The sequence below is a fragment of the Echinops telfairi genome, unplaced genomic scaffold (genome assembly GCF_000313985.2).
Source record: "Echinops telfairi isolate 266 unplaced genomic scaffold, ASM31398v2 ScPeMD7_11;HRSCAF=52, whole genome shotgun sequence".
Taxonomy (NCBI): Eukaryota; Metazoa; Chordata; class Mammalia; order Afrosoricida; family Tenrecidae; genus Echinops; species Echinops telfairi.
Genome location: NW_022103908.1, coordinates 38,974,302 through 38,995,740, shown reverse-complemented (window position 1 = coordinate 38,995,740; position 21,439 = coordinate 38,974,302). Strand labels below are relative to the sequence as shown.

The following is a 21,439-nucleotide window of genomic DNA, read 5'->3' as shown; positions in this document are numbered from 1 at the left end:
CCTAATAAAATGTTAAAAAAAAAAAAAAAAAAGGTTTTCAAAAATAATCTTACCTCAGTTCTTCCTTGATTCCTAAAAAAGAGGAAAAGAACATTTTTTTAAATACCTAAAGTTAAAAAAATAAATTTAAGAAGTTCATGATTTTTCCTTTCACTATTATTAACCTTTAGCACCCTTATTATACAAGCAGCCCTAGATTTAAATGTACTCAAGTATGACAAAACACACATCACCTTCCCATTTTATACATCTTATCATTAGTAACATAAACTATATACATTGTAATATGAAATTTACTGATGTCATAATTCTAAGATGTTCACTGGCAGATGTTCACTTTTACGATTTTCTGTTAAAAAACAATGTTGTATAGGATATTCTTACATTTGGATTTTTTTATTTTCCTGGGACAAAGATATAGGAAAATGCAAGCAGGAGATATGGAAAATATTGCTGAGTTGCATGAACATGTTCCAGATAATATGACAGAAGAAACTGTCGATATGGTAAGAATACTGAATTCAAAGCTTGATAACACCAATGTGGTGTTACCACACAGAAGGGGAATGGACAGAGCAGGACTTAATGGGTTTTGAAAAAGCAAAAATGCTGAACAGGAAAGAAATGCAGAGGAGGAGGAAAGAGAAGCCATCAAAAAAATTTCACACAGTGAAAGGGACAGAGCTTTTTCTAAATTGAAACAGGGATAGAGGTTGCTTTGAAAACATGGATCCATTCTCTTGATTGCTGTGCTAAAATTGATTGGCAGGTTCAGAAGGCAATGAGATGTTATTCAAAATACATAAAGGGGGAAAAATACAGACCAAATGGACAACATACATTACCTTTTTTTTTACTAGAAACAATACTCCCATTCCCAGAGACAAATCAGATGTTCCACAATTGGATTATCGCAATTGACAAAATGTCAACATTACCCCTCTTTTTCATTGTAAAAAAAAAACCCAAAAAAAATAAAACTAAGAGCCCTGGGAGCATAGATTATATATACACTGGGCTGCTAACCACAAGGTCAGCAGTTTGAAAATACCAGCTGTCCTCGGAAGAAGAGTCTTCTACTTCTGTATAGAATTGCAGTCTCTGGGAACCGATTACATGGAACTGTGTGTGACCTCCTCCCTGGGGGACAGACAACCGAAAAGTGGATGAAGGGAGACGTTGGACAGGGCAAGATATGACAAAATACCAATTTATAAACTATCAAGGGCTCATGTGGGAAGGGGGAGCGGGGAGGGAGGGGAAAAATGAGGACCTAATGTCGGGGGTTTAAATGGAGAGAAAATGTTTTGAGAAATGATGTACAAATACGCTTTACACAATTGATGTGTGTATGGATTGGGATAACAGTTGTATGAGCCCCTAATAAAATGTTAAAAAAAAAAAAAGGCAAAGCAAAAGCTAGCTGGCAAAAGAAAGGATGAGTTAAAACAAAAAAGTTACTGTATATATTCATGTATAAGCCAAGTTTTTCAGCAGATTTTTAATGCAGTTTTTGTGGTAAAATTTTGTGGTAAAACTCAGCTGACAGTCGTGTCAGCTTATACTCGAGTATATATGGCTTATATTGTACAAAAATACCAACTAGAAATCCAGAAGATCAATAATTCTCAACTATTAGAATTAGACAACACTTTGAAGAAGCAAAACAATAGAACTGAACCAATGAAAGATCAAATTAATGAGTTTGAAGATAAATCTTTTCATCACATTGCTTTACTTTGTCTTCTCAAGTTGCCCTTTAAAGTGGTTTCTTTTCTATTACCAAGGCCATATTTGCTAAGTATTGTTCCTTCTTTCTGATCAATAGTTGTTAATGAACTTAGAATTTCACTACACTAAAATTTACCTTTGCTCAAAGGTCCAGTTAAAAACTGGTGACTTACAGAGTAAATTGTAGCCCACAAAACTATCCATTATTGTAGCAAAGATAAAACAGACAACTTTCCTCTAGTTCTTAGATGCTTCCTCCCCCTACTCTCATGATCCCAGTTCCACCTTACAAATCTGACTAGACCTGAGGATGTACACTGGTACAGATAGGAACTGAAGCCCAAGAAATCCAGGGCAGATGATCCCTTTAGGACCAGTGGGGTGAGTGGCAATACTGTGAGGGTGGAGGGAGGGTGGGTTGGAAAGGGGAAACCGACTACAAGGATCTACATATAACCTCCTCCCTGGGGGATGGACAACAGAAAAGTGGGTGAAGGGAGAACAGTGCAAGATATGACAAAATAATAATTTATAAATTATCAAGGGTTCATGAGGGAGGGGGGAGCAGAGAGGGAGGGGACAATGAGGGTTGATGCCAGGGGCTTAGGTGGAGGGCAGATGTTTTGAGAATGATGAGGGCAATGAATGTACAAATGTGCTTTCCACAATTGATATATGTATGGATTGTGGTAAGAGTTGTATGAGACCCTAATAAAATGATTTATAAACAAAACAAAAAAAAAAAGAATTGCAGTCTCAGAAACCCAAAGGGGCAGTTCTACTCTGTCCTATAGGGTCGCTATGAGTCAGAATTGACTCAGTGGCAGTGAGTTCTTTACCTATTAGATCCAAAGTACTGATGTGTCACCAGTCAACAGGAGATGTAAAAGGCATATGCATATAGTAAAATGAGATCAATGTTAATGTTCAAATAGAGAGCCACACATGCCAGGATCAGATAGGAAGGCACTCTTTCTTCCATTTTAAGAGTTATGAAATGCCTCAATGCAGGAAGTAGCTCCAAGCTGAACTTTCAAGGCTATCAGGGCTTCAACAGCCTGAGATGGAGGAATGGTTGTATCAGAAAGATCAAGTGAGCAAAATCACAGCATAGGCTGATCAAAAAGATATCAGAAGGAGCTGGAACGAGCAAAATAACAAAGAGTAGGAAATCAACTAAAATGGACAATGGAGCTCAATCATGGAAGATCTTGAGAATGACAGACATTATTTGATAGGCAACGGTGATCCACAGGTATTATGTGAACAAAAGAATTTGCAAGTACAGAGATATGCTCCAGGAAGCTTGGACCAGCAAAGACATATGGAACAGATTAAAGAGGACAACAGATATGAAGCCCAATTAGAAAACTATCACATCTCTAAAATACTCAGCTTTGTTCCTATCTGCCCTCGTTGAGTTAATCAATCATTCATTCAGTCATTAAGTGTCTGGCAGTGTAGTGGCGTTATGAGTTGGGCTGCTACAGAAAGGCCAGCAATTGAAAACACTAGGTGCTCCACTGGAGAAAAATTAGGTTTTCTACAGTCTCGGAAACCCACAGGGACAGTTCTACTCTGTCCTATAGGGCCATTATGGGTTGGAATCAACTCGAGGCAGTAAGTTTGTTTTTTGGTTTAGATAGATGCACTCAGCATTTTATCCTATGTACACAGTTTAAGTTGCTGTCCTCAAGGAGGTTCCAGTTTAATGAAAAAGATTCCATTCAATCAAAACAATAACATCAAGACAGAAGTATAACATTGTCAGAGAAATGAGGACTTTAAGACTGGGAAAGGATGAATTAAGTGAGGAATGAGGTCAACAAGAAGGGATCTTCAATGCTAAGGGAATAACCAAGTAACACCAAAGTGACAAAGTATCTAAAACATTCAGTCAGCTGTCAGTACATGGTAGACGACAGAGTCAAGTACTGGAGAGCTCTTAGGACAGATTAAGAAGTGGAGATCCCTAAAACAGATCTGTTTAATGTATGAATCATCTGATTCTTTATTACCTATATTAAAATGCAACGTGAATTTCCTTTTTGTTCGGGAAGTATCTAGAACAGATATGAATTCCTAGCTTCTCTTATAACACTAGAAAGATTCTGAAACACGGGGACAACATTTTAGTACGAGAACATGCACAGATGGGGCAGGAATTGAATTCACTCAGTCTCTTCCCTCTATCACTACTGAATATGGAGTCAATTCCAAGTCAGAGTGAGTGCTCCTTCAGGACAGAACAGAAGTGCCTCCGAGTTTCCAAGGCAGAGACGCTCATCTTTCTCCCACAGAGCAGCTGGTGGTTTCAAACGGCTGATCTTGCCTGTAACAGCCCGCTATGCTACCAAGGCTTTTGAATAAGACTACTCAAAAAAAAAAGAAAAGAGGAAAACCCAAACTCACTGCCATCAATACTGATGCATAGCAACCCCCTGTGGGTTTCTGAGACTGTAATTGTTACAGGAGTAGAAAGCCCAGTCTTCCTTCCGCAGAGCTGTTGGTAGTTTCGAACTGCTAACCATGCGGATTGCAGCCCAATGTGTAACCACTACACTGCCAGGGCTCCAAATTTGGCTCCTGGAAGCATAAAATGGCAGAGAAGCTAAAGGCAAAAGCTAAGCAGATATAGAGGGCATTCACACAGTGTTTACTGAATTAGATTTGAGTTAATGGAAATAAAAATCCCATGAAAAATTAGTGAAAAAATAATAATGAAGGCTTGAACAAGGGAGTGGTGGGAGGCAAGGAGGAGATCCAGAGCAGGGTCATTAAGTTGTTAGCACTGAGAGAAGAGAACTGACAGCCAGTGGGCAGCAAAGAAAAAGGATACATTGAAAAGATCATGCTGACATTTGCAGTCTGCGCAACTGGAAAACCACCCAGACACAGTGAAGAGCGCGCCGCACCGCAGGAGAAGACAGCCTCGTTTCTACAGACCCACAATTATAACGGCATCTGAGCGGGAATGGTAAGAGAGAAGGTGATCAGGATGAGTTAATTTTCCAGAAAAAGAAAGGGAAGTTAATTCTTAAAGAACTTAAAGCTATTTTAAAAGTATGATGTACTTTTTTTTGTCCTTGTATGTGAATGTATGTCGACACACTTTGTGCTGTTATAAATTCCAAATACAATTTAACATTTCCACAATGACTTGTGGTGCAAACTATAAACACCAACTATTGAACAACAAGGCAGCATCTTTGGAAATGTATGACGTAAACCCTGAACCCATGCTTTCATTGACTGCTTGCTTCACAATGCCATGCAGGTCTGTCTTAGGTCCTTTTATACATATTTAGCTGCATAAAAAATTCTGTGTATATGGATTTTATCAGAAGTCCTAGTAGGCTCCCCACATGACCTAGAATACTAAACAGGTTTAGAACTAAAACTTGAAAGTAACAAGAGGAGTCCTGCGGGCCCATGGCTAAATGCTAGGATGCTAACTGGACGGCTGGAGGTTCGAACGTCCCAGCTGCTTCAGGGAGAACACCGAACTGATGACTGGTTCCTGCACAGATGAGAGCTTTGAAAACTGTCGGGCAGTTCTATTCTGTCACACGGGGTCACTGAGTCAGAATCAAGTGGGACACACACAACAACAATAACACATGACTGTCAGTAAGATAAAATGTATCAAACATTTTGAAACCTAAAGTGTTCTGAGGTAGGATGGTAATGTAGAAAATAAGCTTTAAAATTAAACAAGCTAAGGCAAAATTATAAACTAATCAAAATTTGGCACACATCAGATGTCCCAAATATAAAAATAACCCAAGAACAATCGTTCTGGAACATTACATAAAATTACTTGACAAAAATGGCTCAAATGTAACCAAACTGTTAAAATAATTTGTTACTCTTGTCTTTACTTAAAACTGAACTCACCTTTTTAGGTATTAAAACAAGGCCAGTTTGGGGAAGAACTACAAAGCCAGCTGCATTTTTCTCCTCCTTTCTCCTCTCCCTCATCCCCCTGTCCTCTTTCTACTGCATTAGGATGTCCAAGCCCTCTCGAGTAGATCCTCCCAGCTCTGGCTCAGGCCTCACAGCAAACCAGTTTGGCTTTGAGAGTTTTGATGGGGTGGGGCAGGCAATGGAATGGGGCTGGGGATGTGAACCCAGACCACATTAGACACAATGCAGTGTTTACTATTAGACTGTGCTATGTGTATGGTAGAATAAAAAGTGAACTCTGTGAATTAAGTACTACAGTTATATATGAATGAACTGACACTATGAGATATTAATATGAGGGGGACTTACCCAAATCACACAGCTAGAATTCTTGAACTATCTGAAGACAAGGTATTTTCAAGTATTTCCATAGCAATCATGAACCACAAAAACAAACCCACTACTAACTAGTCAAATGGGTCTTACAGCACCCCACAGGACAGGGAGGAATTATTCCTTAGGGTTTCCAGGCTGTATATCTTTATGAAAGCAGAGAGCCTTGTCTTTCTCCAGCTGAGCAGCTACTGAGCTTGAACTGCCAACTTGGCTGTTTGCAGTCTGATTCATAATTCACACCACCACCAGGGCTCCTTATAGCAATATTAGGGACCTAATGACTATAAACCTATTATAACACAGTCTTTGTTGTTGTTACATGACCTTTGGTCTTACATTAATTTTTAAAAAGCAGCAGCAGCAAGCATTATTTGTACAAGGTGCCTAGTGGCACAGTGAATTATGTGTTTGGCTGCTAACCATAAGGTCAGCAGTTCAAACCCTCCACTCATGCTGCAAGAGAAAGATGAGGTTCTCTGCTCCAGAAGAGACGTATAGCCCCTGAAATCCTATATAGGGTCACTATGAGAGCTGACTCCATAGCAGTATGACCTGTATACCAAGCCATATTCTGCTTCTATAAGACTATGACAGGACCCAGAAAGGAGTCAGTATTGCTAACTCATAAAATCAGACTGCACGCATGGGAGAACACACAAGGGACCATTAACATATAGGACAACTGTATAGTTTCCTGTCAAACAAGGACAATCTGGAGTGTGGAAAGGGGTACTATAAATCATCGTATAGGAAAACCAACATAGCCTGGAACTGGGGAAGGATGATCAACAATGCCAACGGATGCAACCACGCACCGCATCTGCTTGAAACGAAGAGGAAAGCGAACCTGGAACTATTTTACCAAGCAAAGCACGGAGCACGAATGTGTACCATGCCCACACTGGTTGGATATTTGGTTCACTAGCTTTCTATTTTAATGATCAAACCAGCACTTAGGGCTTGTACACATTTTCCTGTGACCTCAGTTCCTTTCCACTCTATTGCTGTACTGTTTTCCCCTCACCCCTATTAAAAGAGAGGTTTCAAAGTCTTCTGTTAGGTGTTCTCTTTTCACCGAGATTTTCTGAAACGTAATACTCTTGGTTGGGGAAGGAGTGCTGTAGACCATTTGAGTTTACAGTGCATTTTAATTCTTTATTATATTTCATTTGCTTGATAAATATTCTATTGGGGAGAGACTGCTATCCACATTTTACAAACGCAAAAGCTTAAGGCTCAGAGGAGTATGATGAGGATCAAACAACTGCGGGGGCTGGACCACAGGACTGGAGATCTAGTGAAGCTATTCCGCAAGGCCACGTTTCATCCATAAACACTTTCTCCTCTAGCCTGGTTTTCCCATGGGGCATAATTTGTGCAGCTTTATTATGAGCATCCGTTTTCTAAAAAATCTGAATTTCCTAACAGAAAAATAGGTAATTATGTGCACTACAAAGGATTTCACATTTAAGAGAAAAGATCAGCACAGATTTGTAATTTAAAAGTGTCTATTTTTCCTCATAACAGTATGACCACTTACTAAAAAATGTGACGAACTACAACTTTTCAGGAACACATTCATTTTATAAAGTTCAAATAAAAAAATTGTTAACTATTTCCATATTATCTCATTCGATTTCCATTTTCTCTCATAGAGTGTTTAAGGCCATTTGTACTTTTATACTAGCTGACAAGTTGGCAGTTCAAACTCACCCAGTGCCACTGGAAAAAAGATCTGTTTCTGTAAGATAACAGTCAAGAAAACCCTATAGGGTAGTTCTACTGTGTAACATGGGCTGCCACAAGTCAGAACCGATTCAATGGCAGAGAGTTTGGTTGCAATTTTATTATGCCAAGTGCTATTTTAAAGTTTTGGGAAGATAGCAGAAAACAAGACAGAAATCCTGACTTTGCGGAGCTTCGATTCTAGGAGGTAAACATATAGCATGATATCTACCTACTGATATACAGAATATACAATGAGTACAGTAGAAGTTGGTAAATACGGAGCGAATACCCAGAACAACGGTGATAAGCACTAGAGCACGGGGAAACAAAGCGTGGGAGACAGAGTTTATACAGGATGTCAAAAAAGGTCTCAATGCTTGTTAGACATCTGAAGCATCAAGAATTTAGAGTTCAATGAGAAGCCAGGTTTGAGAAATGCATTTGAGAATTGTCAGCATATAGATGGAACTTTAAGTCGTGAGCGAGGATGAGGGCCCCAAGAAAGTGAAAAGAGGGAAGATAAGAACCAAACAAGGAGTCCTTGGGTTGGAAAACTGTTAGACTGAGAAAATATGGTGTAAGTTACAGACAAGAAGCAAACAGTGAGCAGAGAGGAGAATCAAAAGAGCTGTAAGTAATATCCTGAAAGTAAGCGTAAAAAGTTTTAGGGAAGGAATAATCAATTCTGTCAAATTCTGTTGACAGCTGATGAAGAAGAGGTATACTGGTTGATTCTTAGGTTTAGTGAAGTAGATGTGGTAGACTGTATAAAATGACTACAAATTTCAAGAGGCTGCCCTCCCTTTGAATGTTTGGACTTGACCATGGGAATGAGTCTAGCCAAACATAACATGCATATGCTTGAAAAGCGCTTGTGCCTTGGGTTGTGCCCTCAATTGGTACTAAGAACTCTGTCACCATCATATCAATGAGCATCATAGGCATGAAATATGATGGAGACGACACTGTCCCTACTGTTATTGAACCAGACACCAGACACATCCTAGTCAAGCTGGCCCATGCCTGAACTGACATTTGAGCCACTGGAATTATGAGGAAATGAAATCAGTTGTGATTTTAAGCCATTAAATTTTGGGGGTAGTTATCAGCAAGAGAAAACTAATAAAATGTAGGATATTAGGCACAAACAAAAAATATTTTTCAATAGAATGCAAAGGACAGATAACTGATTGTACCTGAAGTGAGAGGAACGGAAATGATGGAACACAGGCCTCTCTGGCTGATAGCTGCTGAACTTCAGAGACTCTCCTTTCTAACAAGTCCATTTCCTCAACCAGGAAGCTACCTGGTTTAACACTACTGACTAGTTGGTCTCCCTTCTTCCAATGTCCCTCTGGATGTAGTACATCGTAGCAAGACACTTCTACAAGAACACTTCTGTTGGTGCATCCAGTCAAGCCCAAACCAAGGAAATCTCTTCACAGGATGGTCAAAGGATGTATACTCTGCTGCTTCATTACTAACAGTTTTACCTGTAAAATTACTTTCATATTTACACCATCTGTTATGAGCACATGGTGCACAATTCCTTACAGAGCACCTCACTGCCATCAGATAAACCCTGACCTGCTCATTACCTCTCATCTCCCAAGTAGCTCAATAATTATTATAAAATCAAAGTTAATTCTCTACCTGAACAAGAACTATAATCACTTATAAGTGCACTTGTAAAAATTTCCAAACAAAAATGGATAAATTTGAGTGCATTATAAAATGAAATACTAAAAGATAAAAAAAAGAACCTTTGAAACGCCTCACAACATGGATGAATGTGAAAGATATTATGCAGAGTGAAATTAGTCAAACGCAAAGGATAAATGTTTTGAGACCACTACTGTAAAAAGTCAAGGATAGGTTTTCACACTAAAGGAAACATTCTTTATTGGTTACTGGGGTGGGAGTGGGAGAAAGAAAGGAAAGTTAAGGACTGGAGGTAAACAAGTAATTAACTTAGATGAAGGGGAAGACAATACAGAATAAGATGGAGGTTAGAAGGGAAAAAAAAGGAGGTTTGCAAGAGTTCTAGGTAACAGAGGCAAATACTAGTATATACAGAACCTTGCAGCGCTGGTGATCCAGAATAGATGCTTAGAAAGACATGAAGGCTGAACGGGTGGGAGAGAGTGTGGGAGTCAATCCATGAATACACATAGGTTTAATAGAAGATATTTGTATATGTACATGTGTTTTTGCTGCAAATGTATTTATGAATGTGGCAGAATAGAGTTATAAAAATTTCCTAGATGGAACCAAATACCTTGAGGGAACGAGTCACTGGGCCTAGGGCATCAGCACCACAGTCTCAGGGGACCCCCAAGTCCAGTGACATAACACAGTTCACAAAGACAGTGTTCTACATCCTATGTTGATGAGTGGAAACTGGGGTCTTGAAAGCTCATGAGCCGCCATCTGAGGCATCTATAGGTCTCTCCCAATCCAGAGGAAAGAAGGGTGACAAAAATCAAAAGATACATGGAAGCAATTGGTCCAGTGGACTAATGGGCCAGGCAAAACATCACTCCCCACAAAGTGAGAGCAGAAGTAAATGGTACCCAGCTGTCACTATTAATTGTTCTGAAAAAGATCACATTAGAACGTCCTGGGAAGAGTGGGAGACAAATATGGAAAACAACTCAAAACCTAAAAGAGAGCAGGTTACGGTGACCAGATAGACAGAAAGGAAGGAGCCGCGGCAATGACCCTTAGTCATCTTTCAAGTCTGGAAATGAACCCGCCCTGTGGTATGATCGTCAACTATTTAAGATGAAAAGGGCAACACTACCCAATAATAAAGTTCAGCGGGTAATAAAAGGGGAAATGGAAACCGGAAGCACAGGGAGGAAGGGGGATAAGCAATTGCACATTGAGGGGACTGTAATGGATGAGCTTAATCAGAATGTGCTAAGAATTGGTGAATGCAAAACTCTGGATCTGCTCTGTAAACCATCACTCAATGCACAATATAAAGTTAAAAAATCCAAGTAACTGTTAATAGTATCAAGTAAATCACTTACTTGGCAATGCGCAGCTTTCCAACTTCGCCTCTTCCAGGGGCTTTTGCCCATTGCTGAGACAAGTATTTAGGAACCTAGGGCAAAGTAAAAGTCTCATAAGACTACGTTTTTGATACTAACAAACCTTTTAAAACACAAAGGACACACAGCTTTTCTTTTATATTTCCACTTTCAGTAATTAATCAGTAATATCAATTCCCTTTCAAATTTTCTACTTAAAAAAAGGATACAAAGATGTGCAAGGAATTATTTTAGCTTTCAAAGAGCTTAAAGTCAATCTAGTTGAGGAAATAAAACTAACAATGATCAATTAATCTAACAACAATGAAGTGCTAACGTATGTTCCTAAATAATTCCAATAAAAGTTCAAAGAAGAAAAAGGCCACTAAAAAGGTTTCTCAGGAAAAGGTGATGCTCTTGATTAATGGGATGACATTATTCAGACACAGCACTGAGTTTAAGATGATTTCAGAAGTTCTAATAAAACTTCTGGAAAAATTTCATACATAATAGTAGAAAATCGTAACTCTAATAGACTATAGACATCTATACTTTTCTGACACTGTTTTAAGCACTTTGTTCAAATTAAAATATTTAATCCTCACATGTCTACAAGAACCCAAGCCCATTGGCATCCAGTTGATCCTGATTTAGAGTGACCCTATAGGGCCGAGTGGACTTGTGCCTCGGGTTTTGTGGGTATAAATCTTCACAGGAGCAGACAGTCTCAACGTTCTCCCAGGACCCCTTCTATCCGAGGGAGGCAGTTCATCACTCTTGCTCTCTAGATGATGAAGCTGAGGCAGCTCTTTACCCAAGATTTGGGTGAGTAAATGAGATCTGAACATAGACAGTTTTTCCAGGATATGTGCTCTCCCCCACCATACCAGATTGTATCTGCAATTGAATACATACTTGAAGAGTTTCAATTCTCAAAGAAAGAGATCATACAGAACCCCTACTATGTGCACTCCCTCTGAATTGGAGGAAGGTTTATTAACCACCTGTGATATGCAGATGGCACAACCCTCCTTGCTGAAAGCTAAGAACACTTGAACCGCTGGTGAAAATCAAGAGCTGCAGCCTTCAGTATGCATGGCATCAAAAAGGAAAGAAAACAAAAGTCCTCACAACTAGACCAATAGATCACATCATGATAAACACAGAAAAGAGCAGCACTGTTCATTTTACTCGGCTCCACAAGGAACACTCATGGACGCAGCAGTTGAGAAATCAAATGACACACTGCAATTGGCAAACCTGCTACCCAAGCCCTATTTAATTCAAGTGTTAAAGAGTGAGGATGCCACTTTAAGGACTAAGGTGTGCCAGACCAAACCCAAGTATTGCCTCATGTGCATCTAAAAGCCAGACACTAATAAGGGAGACTGGAGAAGAACTGATACATTTGAATTATGGTATTGGTGAAGAATACTGAAAGTACCATGGAATGACAAACAGATAAAGCATAGAATTACAGTCCGAATTACATCAGGCTGGAAGAACATCAGAGAAAAAGAGGAAGACCTTCTGACAAAATGAGCTCAAAGAATGAGTCAGATCTTACTCGACAACACCTGACAACAACTACATGGCTTACCTCATTTCTTCTAAAAAGTAGTTTGCACTCTGATATCAATGCATTACCTATAAATCAGCTTACTCTGAGGAATAAGTGAGACATGTCCAAGGGGCCTCAAAATGTTGGTGGAAAAACAGAATTAAAAGGTCATAGAATGTTCCCACAAAGTAATGCCTGAAGCACAATGCCTTACACAAAGCAAGCTCTCCAGGAGCATCAAATGCCATTAATACTTACCAAGGTAACCCTGAAGTAACAGCAAGGATATGTAACTTTGTCACTGAGAGCCATCTCATTTGCTATTAACTATCCAATACCCACTTCCTTTGTGTGGTAGCTGGATGATTTCATATCAACTAGACACTCCTGGGGAGGGGTGGAGTAACACCTGTCAATCAAATGATAGCTTGAGGATATCTCCTTGGGTGTGTTGGCCTTTTATAGGAGAGTGAGGGACTCTGCCCCCCCCACCTCCCTCCTGCCTACTGGAACTCTATCTGCCTCTAGGGATGGCCCCATGTGGACCATCCACCCCTAGAGCTGCTGGTGCCCTGCCCTGTTTCCACCAACCTGTACCCTTCCACACGACCTTGTACCCACTGGCTTGTGATCTTCTACTTCCTGGTTTGCCATTTCATGTCAATGGCATGTGGCTCCATGGGTCTGAAGGACTTTTGAACTAGCACCAGATTTATGGACTTAAGTTAAAAGGATTATTTCTTGTAAGAAGTACAGCTGGAGTGCTCCTTGGAGGCAAGGATGGAGAGACTTGTCTTACATACTTCGGACATGTTGGCAGGAGAGACCAGCCCCTGGAGAAGGACATCATGCTTGGTAGAGGGGCGGCCAAGCTGATCCTCAAGGAGATGGCTTGACACCACAGCTGCAACAATGGGCTCAGGCACAGGAACAACACGTGGATGGCACAAGACTATACAGTGCTTCATTCTGTTATACATCGGGTCGCTATGGGTTGGAACTAACTCAGTGGCACTTAACAAGGGCTAAAGGAGGGCCTTCAACAGGATGGGCTGACGCAGTGGCTGCAACAATGGGCTCAAGCATAAGAATTGTAAGGGTGGTGCAGGACTGGGTTGTGTTTCATTCTGCTGTACTTAGGATCGCTATGAGTCAGAACCAACCGGATGGCACCGAACAAGGACTCAAATTAAGACCCTGGATGGCACAAAAAGTTAAGTGCTCAGCTACTAATACTAACCACAAGGCCAGCAGTTGAAACCCACTCAAAGACATCTCAGACGGAAAGCTACCTGCTCTGCTTCAGAAAGGTTCCAGCCATGAAAACCCAGTGGAGCAAAGTTCTATTCTGACACAGATGGCAGAGCCGGGAGTCAGAAGCAGCTCCACGACAACTGCTCTGGGCACTTACCGTTAGGGTATCAAATGATGTCCCCCTTTACCATAATTTTCTCTTCTCCCACCCCACCCCCATGTTTCTTTGGTAGGTTTTGCCTTTATGTAACAAAATGGCCAAAGCCCTCAGCAAAGATTTTATTATTTTCATGCGCCCTTCTTTGGCCCTCTGACTACTCAGAAAAATAAGACACTTGCAGTATCTGCCTGTGCCCAGCCCTCCACCGCCACAAGCTTGAGCCAGCGGCAGTCAACAGTGACTAATAAGGAGGGGCTGGGGAGGAGTGGCAGAAAATGCCTAAAGTAAAAATGGAGGGCACGGTTACAGTACCACAAAAGTGGATCCTGCTGTCAAATTAGCAGATATAAAAAACATTATCTGTCACAACTCAATATAATATCTAACAATGATCTCTACAAATAGTTATAACATCTTATCTTTAAATCCTTGGCCTATGAAATTTTCACCTCAAGTCCGGAATCTGGAAATCTTGCGTATTACCATGTTAGCTTTTCTTCTTGCTATATGTTTGATTTTTGACTCCAGGGTTATGTTACCTGCTTTATCACAAAGGAAAGAATGTCTCAACCGATGCATTCAATCAATCAATAGCAAATGAAATACCCTAATAAAGTCACCCTAATAAAGTGCCTACAAAAAAGATGATCTGTTCTTCATTATATTCCACTGTCCTGGTTCAGATAAGACTATTTTTAGAGGCCCTACTAACACAGCGGTTCTCAACCTGTGGTCACGACCCCTTTGGGGGGGGGTGTCGAACAACCCTTTCACAGGGGTCACCCGATTCATAGCAGTAGCAAAATGACAGTTATGAAGTAGCAATGAAAATAATTTCATAGTTGGGGGGGGGGGTTTCACTACAACATAAAGAACTGTATTAAAGGGTCACGGCATGAGGAAGGTTGAGAACCACTGCCCCGAACACCTCATTACTGGCAAGTTTCTCTTCCATGGTACATACCTGAAGCAACCACTCCGACAAGCAGCTCTAACTTGCACTCCAACATTCTGCAATCCCTCTAATTCACTGACCCCAATTACCCCCCTTCCTGTGTCACACATCAGCTCATGTCCTCACTACTACCATTAATGGACCTAGTCCACCATTATAATTATTCCCCTGTCCCTCATCTTCTATTACGCTAGCCTGGCAAAACCTTAATCTCAATTAAAGCCAATCTACACTGATTATTATCATTTACTAATGTATTATCTTATTGTGCTACTATTTTTATTGTGCCATAGACCGCCATCATGTAAAGGCTATAAATCTTTACAGGAGTAAAAGGCCTTATCTCTCTCCCTCAGAAAGGCTAGTAGTTTCAAACTGCTGACCATGCAGTTAGCCACCCAAAGCATAACCACTCCATCACCTGGGTTCACTATTGTGCCATTAGTATTATCATGTATTTCTTTTATTATGTTATTCTTCTCCTCCACCTGAGCAGTTAAAAAAATCATTATCCTGCTCCGGGCCTCACTTCAAATACATAGCTACATTCCTCTGGGAGGCCCCTCATGATGCCTTTCCCTCAAGTCATGCTTGGAGTTGTTAACCATGAGGAGGCATGGTGACATACTGGTAAAAGCTGGGCTGCGATCTGCATGGTTGGCAGTTCCAGACCCCAGCAGCTGTGAAAGAGAAAGCAGAGCTTTCTACTCCCATAAACAGTGACAGACTTGGAAACCCACAGGGGCTCGCTATGAGTGAGCACTGACTTGCTGGCAGAGAGAGACCGCAAGGTCCGCTGTTGGAAACCACCAGATGGGAGAAAGATGAGGCTTCTACTATGATCATGAATTAGTCTCACAAACCCACAGCGACAGTACTATCCTGCCCTATGGGGTCACTACGATGCAGTGAGCTCCCCTCAGTTCAGGCCCCAACTCCAAACGACTCACAAATTCTCTTCACTCTTCACACCTGAGGCAGTTCTAGTGTCATACAGGGTTGCTGTGAGTCAGAATCAATGGCACACAACAAGCAACAGATAATTACTAAGTGCCGGGGCCCCTTCCAGTACACTCAGTCGGGTATACCTGTAAGGATTAACCCATTTAATCCTCACATTCTATTATATTGTAAGGAAACTGAGGCACAGACAAGTTAGCTGATTTTCTCAAGACAACAAACCACGGAAGAGCAAAATCTAAAATCCCTCCTCCCACCTAATTAATGCTCCTTTCTCTGCTTGGCCTTACAGCAAAGCTCCTCTGAAAAGCTATGTTTGCAGGCCAGCTGCTACACTTCTTCTGCCATTTTGTTTTGAACTCCTATTAGACAAAATTTCCTACCAAACACTCTACTGAAACTGATCGCTATGATTACCAAAGAGCTCCATATTGCTGAGTCTGTGTTTGGTCCGTGTCTTACTCAACCAATTAACACTATTCGAGAACTATCTCCTCCTCCTTCAAACACTTTCCTCACCTGGGTTCTGAGTCCTCAAATTCTCTCTTGGTTTTCTTTCTACTTCTCTGGCCTCTCTGCTTTGATTCCTACACTTACATACTCATCTTTCTGACCCCTTAAGGCCAGAAGGACCAGGATTCAGCTCTCAAACCACTCCTTTCTCTGTTGTTGCTAGGTGCCATCAAGTCGGGTCCAACTCTTAGCAACCCTCCATACAACATAGTGAACGCAAGCTGGCTCTGTGCCACTGTCACAATTGTTATGTGTGAGGCAACTGTTGCAGCCACTGTGTTCAGCACATCAAGGGTCTTCTTCTTTTCAATGCCCCTCCACTTTACCAAACACAATGCTCTTTCCCAGGGACTAGTCTCTCCTGATAACATGCTCAAACGAGATGAGACAGGCTTGCCCTGCTTGCTTCTAAGACGCATTCTGATTGTACTTCTTCCAAGACAGATTTGTTTGCTCTGGCAGTTCATGGTACTTGCAATATTCTTTACCAGCACCTTAATTCAACTGCATCAATTCTTCGTCAGTCGTCCTTATTTATTCATTGTCTAATTTTCACAGGCTTAAGACACTATTGAACATACTATTGCTTGGGTCTACTCAACTGAACTCACTGCCATTGAGTCAATGCCAATCAGAGCAACCCTCTAGGATAGGTAAAACTGCCCCTGTGGATTTCTGAGGCTTTTACTCTTTACAGGAATAGAAAGCCCAGTCTTTCTCCCAAGAAGTTGCTGGTTGATCTCCAACTACTGACATTGAAGATCACAGCCCAATGCATAACCACTACATACCAGGGCTCATGTGACTTGGGTTAGGCACACCTTATTCCTCAAAGGGCCATCTTTGCTTTGCGACACTTTAAAGAGGTCATGTAGATTTACCCAATGCAGTTTGCCATTTCATTTCTTGACTGCTGCGTCTAGGAGTGCTGATAGTGGACCCAAGCAAGATGAAATCCTTGACAACTTCAACCATCTGTTTATCATGATGCTATTTGTCGGCCTAGTTGCGGATATTTTGTTCATCCTTACATTGAGCTGCAGTTCATACAGAAGACTACAATTCTTGATCTTCATCAGCAAGTGTTTCAAGTGCTCCTCTTCTGTAGCATCATCACTCAATCTTATAGCTGCTTTAAATATCATGTGCATACTGTCTTCCTGAATTTATAACTCAAATACAGCCTGTCTCCAATACTTCCAAATGTCTACTCAAACTTTCTATTTGACTATTCGGTAGGCATTTCAGATTTAAAATAGCATCCCCGAGTACTTTCTAAACCACTTACTCTGCTCTATTTTTCTTTAGACACATATCACCTGATATAAGATGTGGCTTTAAAATTTCGTGGGCAAATGGAATTCTTGGAATTTTTCCCAGAAACTTTTTGATGTTCATTCATATATATGTTTATTGTCCATTCCTTTTCATTATTTGACTATTTGCATGCAGGAAGATAGTTCATCAACATTTTACTCTCATATAGCAAGCATCTAGAACAGGCTGCCACATAAAAGCTGGGTTATTATTTTAATAACTGGACATTATTGAAGAAATGCTATCTACTATTAGTGTAATGGACAAAACCAAACATGCATTCCTGTTGAGTTGCTTCCGATTCACCGTAATCACGGAAGACAGGTCAGAACTGCCCCACAGGCATCCAAGGCTGTCATCTTTATGGAAGCAAACTAACCCGTCTTTCTCCAGCAGTATGAACTGCTAACCTTGAGGTTCACAGCAGTATGCTTTAAATACTGCCTATCAGGACTCCAGTGATACTGGGATATGCCTTGGATATAGAATTTAATTGTACTATACCTGTGAGGTACCATTAATTAGTTAATATGACCTCTAGCCATAGTTCTCCATTTTGTGATGTATTGTAAATCTTTGCCTCTACACCTGTGGTTAAAATCCAATTTGGAGTGAGTTCTCTGTTATGCTAATGAGATAGGCTTAAAGTGGGATCTATCTTGAGTCCTTCTCAAGATACTGTTATGCACAGGCTGCTAACTACAAGATCAGCAGCTCAAAGCTACCAGCCTCTCTGGGGAGAATGACGAGCTTCCTACTCCCATCAAGAGCTACAGTCTTGGAAACTCAGAGGGGCAGTTCTACCCTGTCCTATAGGATCATTATGTGTCCACATCAACTGATGGCAGTGAGCTTTTGGTTTTGGTGTTGTCTTTCTGGAAGGTGTGACACACTAACACCCTTAGTTCTCTAAGGGTGTGGTTTGCAGATTAGCCATCATCTTTGGAATCGGTGTTGAAAAAAGAGTTTCCAGTTTTAGATTGTTTCTTCACAGAAAACCATCGGTGTCCTGTTTAACTGAGAAAAGCAGGAGTGGGATCACCGAATGGCTGAGACTCAGCCTGGCCCACTTAACATGCACAAAAGTGGCAAAAGACACACCCCCATCAAAATCTCAGACAGGCAAGAGGCCATCTTTGTGGTTCCCCTTTCTTTCCGGACAGAGCAAGCACAGAAGCCTAGTCTTGAGTTACAGAGTGACAAATACCACTCAAGCACCAATTAGCATCTAAATAAAGACCACTGGCTCAGACTCTTTGGGATGTGATTCTGGCAGGTTGCTTTGCTTAGCTAGCCAGACAAGACTTGCTTTCACTTTTAGATCTTTCACATCTCTGTAGCTGCACTGACTACTGTCTTTTGTTCTGGATTCTGCATCTCATTTGCTTCTGCCAGATCTCTAAGTCTTGGAACTTGAGCCAGAGGCATATGGCCTGACCTAATGCACCAGCTTTCACAGCCTTAAGTCAACGGCTCTTATGGTGCGAATGAGGAGAACCCTTCCGAGGAACATCTGGGGCTTGCGAATGTCCACAACCATGTGAGAACTTCCTTCACAGTTAATACATTCTGTGAAACATTGCAGGGATTTGAAAAACCTGGAGATGTGAAGGAGAAAACCGAGGGAAGGAATGGTAGTTGCTATCAGAGATGATGGAGTGGTACAGCATTTTGGAAAAAGTGGCACATTTAGGACATCTTTAATTCCCACCAGCATCAGGAATGGAGGAAAGCTTACTAGCAATCTTCAATATGCAAATGAAACAACATAGCTTGCTGAAAGTGAGGGCTGGACGCACTTGCTGATGAAGATCTAGGATTGCAGCCTTGAATTACAACTCAATATAAAGACAACCAAAACCCTCACAACTGGACCAACAGTTTATCAGCAGTTATGATAAACGGAGAAAAGGTTGAAGTTGTCAGGGATTTCACATTACTTGGATGCACAATAAACACTCAAGCAATCAGCAGTCAAGAGATCAAACAACCCACTGTGCTAGGGAAATCTGCTGCACAAGATCTCTTTCAAGTGTGGAAAGGCAAGAATGTTACTTTGAAAGCTAAGGTGCACCTGACTCAAACCGTAATATTTTCGATGGCCTCAACTGCATGTAAAAGTTGGACACTGCATAAGGAAAACAGAAAAAGAACCAATGCATTTAAACTGTGGTGCTGGCAAAGAGTATTAAAAGTACCATGCACTGCTAAAAGAACAAGCAAATTTGTCTTGGAAAACATATAGCTAGGATGCTCCTTGAAAGCGAGAATGATGAGTCTCACATACTTTGGATGTGATCAGGAGACACCAGTCCCTAGAAAAAGACATCCAGAGGTAAAGTAGAAGGTCAATGAAAAGAGGAAGGCCCTTGACAAGATGGACACAGAGGATGCAATGGGTGTGGTAGTTATATCATTTCATGTCAACTTGTTACTGAGGGAAGGGGTGGAGTCTAGACTATCAATCAGGTCACAGCCTAATCATGCTTCCTTGTGGGTGTGGTCTTCTCATGAGGATTCTGGGGACTTCCTCTCTTTCTCCTGATAGGTGGGACACTCTCTCTCTGCTATACTTCCCTGTTGACAGGCCACATGGAGCCATGCTGATGGCAGCCAGCACTCTGGAGATGGTTCTATCGCCACTGGATCCACAAGACTTCCCACCACAGGCCTGTGATTGACCTGCATTGGCCTCATTGCATGTGCTGCGTGAGTCTGAAGTGGAATTCGTAAGCTAATATTGAACATATGGGCCAAGATCGAACTTATGGACTTAATCTAGACTGGGTGGGGGTGTTTGATTGATGCATAATTGCTTCTTATATGAACTTCTCTCTTACACATAGACAAATGTCCCTGGATTTGTTTCTCTAATCAACCCAGTCTAATACGATGGGCTCAAACATAAGAACAATTGTGAGTATGGTGCAGTACCAGGCAGTATTTCCTTCCACTGTACATGTGTTAGTTAGGTTTCTGGGATGGTTTACTTCACTTCTTGCTTCTCAACACCAAGAGAATTCACGTGGCAGAAGCACTTTTGTAAATCCAAGCAGCTTTTAAAAGGGAAAGGGAAGTTTCAGGTATTACAGTCTCAGAAAGTACATGCTACAGCAGGGCTGTGTGGAATACCGTGCAAGAGTTCATGACTGAAGATAACCACTTCAGGGGAGCGCAAAAAAAACATGTGAAAGTACCAGGACAAGAGTATGAAACCAGAGTGCAGAGCAGAGAGCAACTGCTCTTGGTCCCTACTTTTATCCCCTCCCACGACTTGAGGGGGCGTGGTAGAGAGTACTGCCATTCTCAGTGGCTCAGTTGACCTGAGACGTAAAATAGCTGGTGCCTCCTGGGTATGTGCCCAGGTTGATCTCCACCTGCGCCAAGTAACCTAGGTCTGCGCATAATCAGTTTTTGAATTCTCCCCCTAGGTGTCTAACATGGGCCTAATTTCTTTGCTACCCCTTTATTGTGGCATGACCAGCTAATTTTTGCTTAGCATAGGCACTTGGTGGAGACAACCCCTTCTATTCCTAATCGTTCTACCTGTCACATAGGGTCACTATGACCGGGAGCCCACTCAACAGCATCTAAAAATAGTAACCCCTGCTTCAATGGGACCAACCTTACACTGACTTCTTACAACCTAATAGGGATGCAAAAGAACCTGTAATTGAGTTTGTGGAATGGGTTTTTTTGTTTTTAAAAATGTCTTTCTCAGGAAGTGGTGTTAACAAACCCAGGGAACAACATGTGATCCAAACCAGTGGTGAGGAGGGTGTAGGAAGCCTGGTAGGGTGTGATCAAGGGAAATGTAACTGAGAGGAATTACTGTAACCCAAATGAAGGCTGAGCATGATAGTGGGACAAGAGGAAAGTCAAAGGAAATAGAGGAAAGAGCTAGGAGGCAAAGGGCATTTATA

At 41.3% G+C, this 21,439-nt stretch overlaps 1 protein-coding gene across 1 annotated transcript in view; it reads right to left on the bottom strand.

Moving 5' to 3' along the window:
* GTF2F2 (general transcription factor IIF subunit 2) overlaps positions 1 to 21,439 on the bottom strand; it is a 210,755-nt gene that overhangs the window by 172,310 nt on the left and 17,006 nt on the right. Inside the window, exons 2-3 of the mRNA XM_004707923.2 lie at positions 10,797 to 10,870; positions 54 to 72 (exon numbers count right to left, since the gene is read on the bottom strand). Coding sequence (XP_004707980.1) covers positions 54 to 72; positions 10,797 to 10,870 — 93 coding nt within the window. The remainder of the gene's footprint in view (positions 1 to 53; positions 73 to 10,796; positions 10,871 to 21,439) is intronic.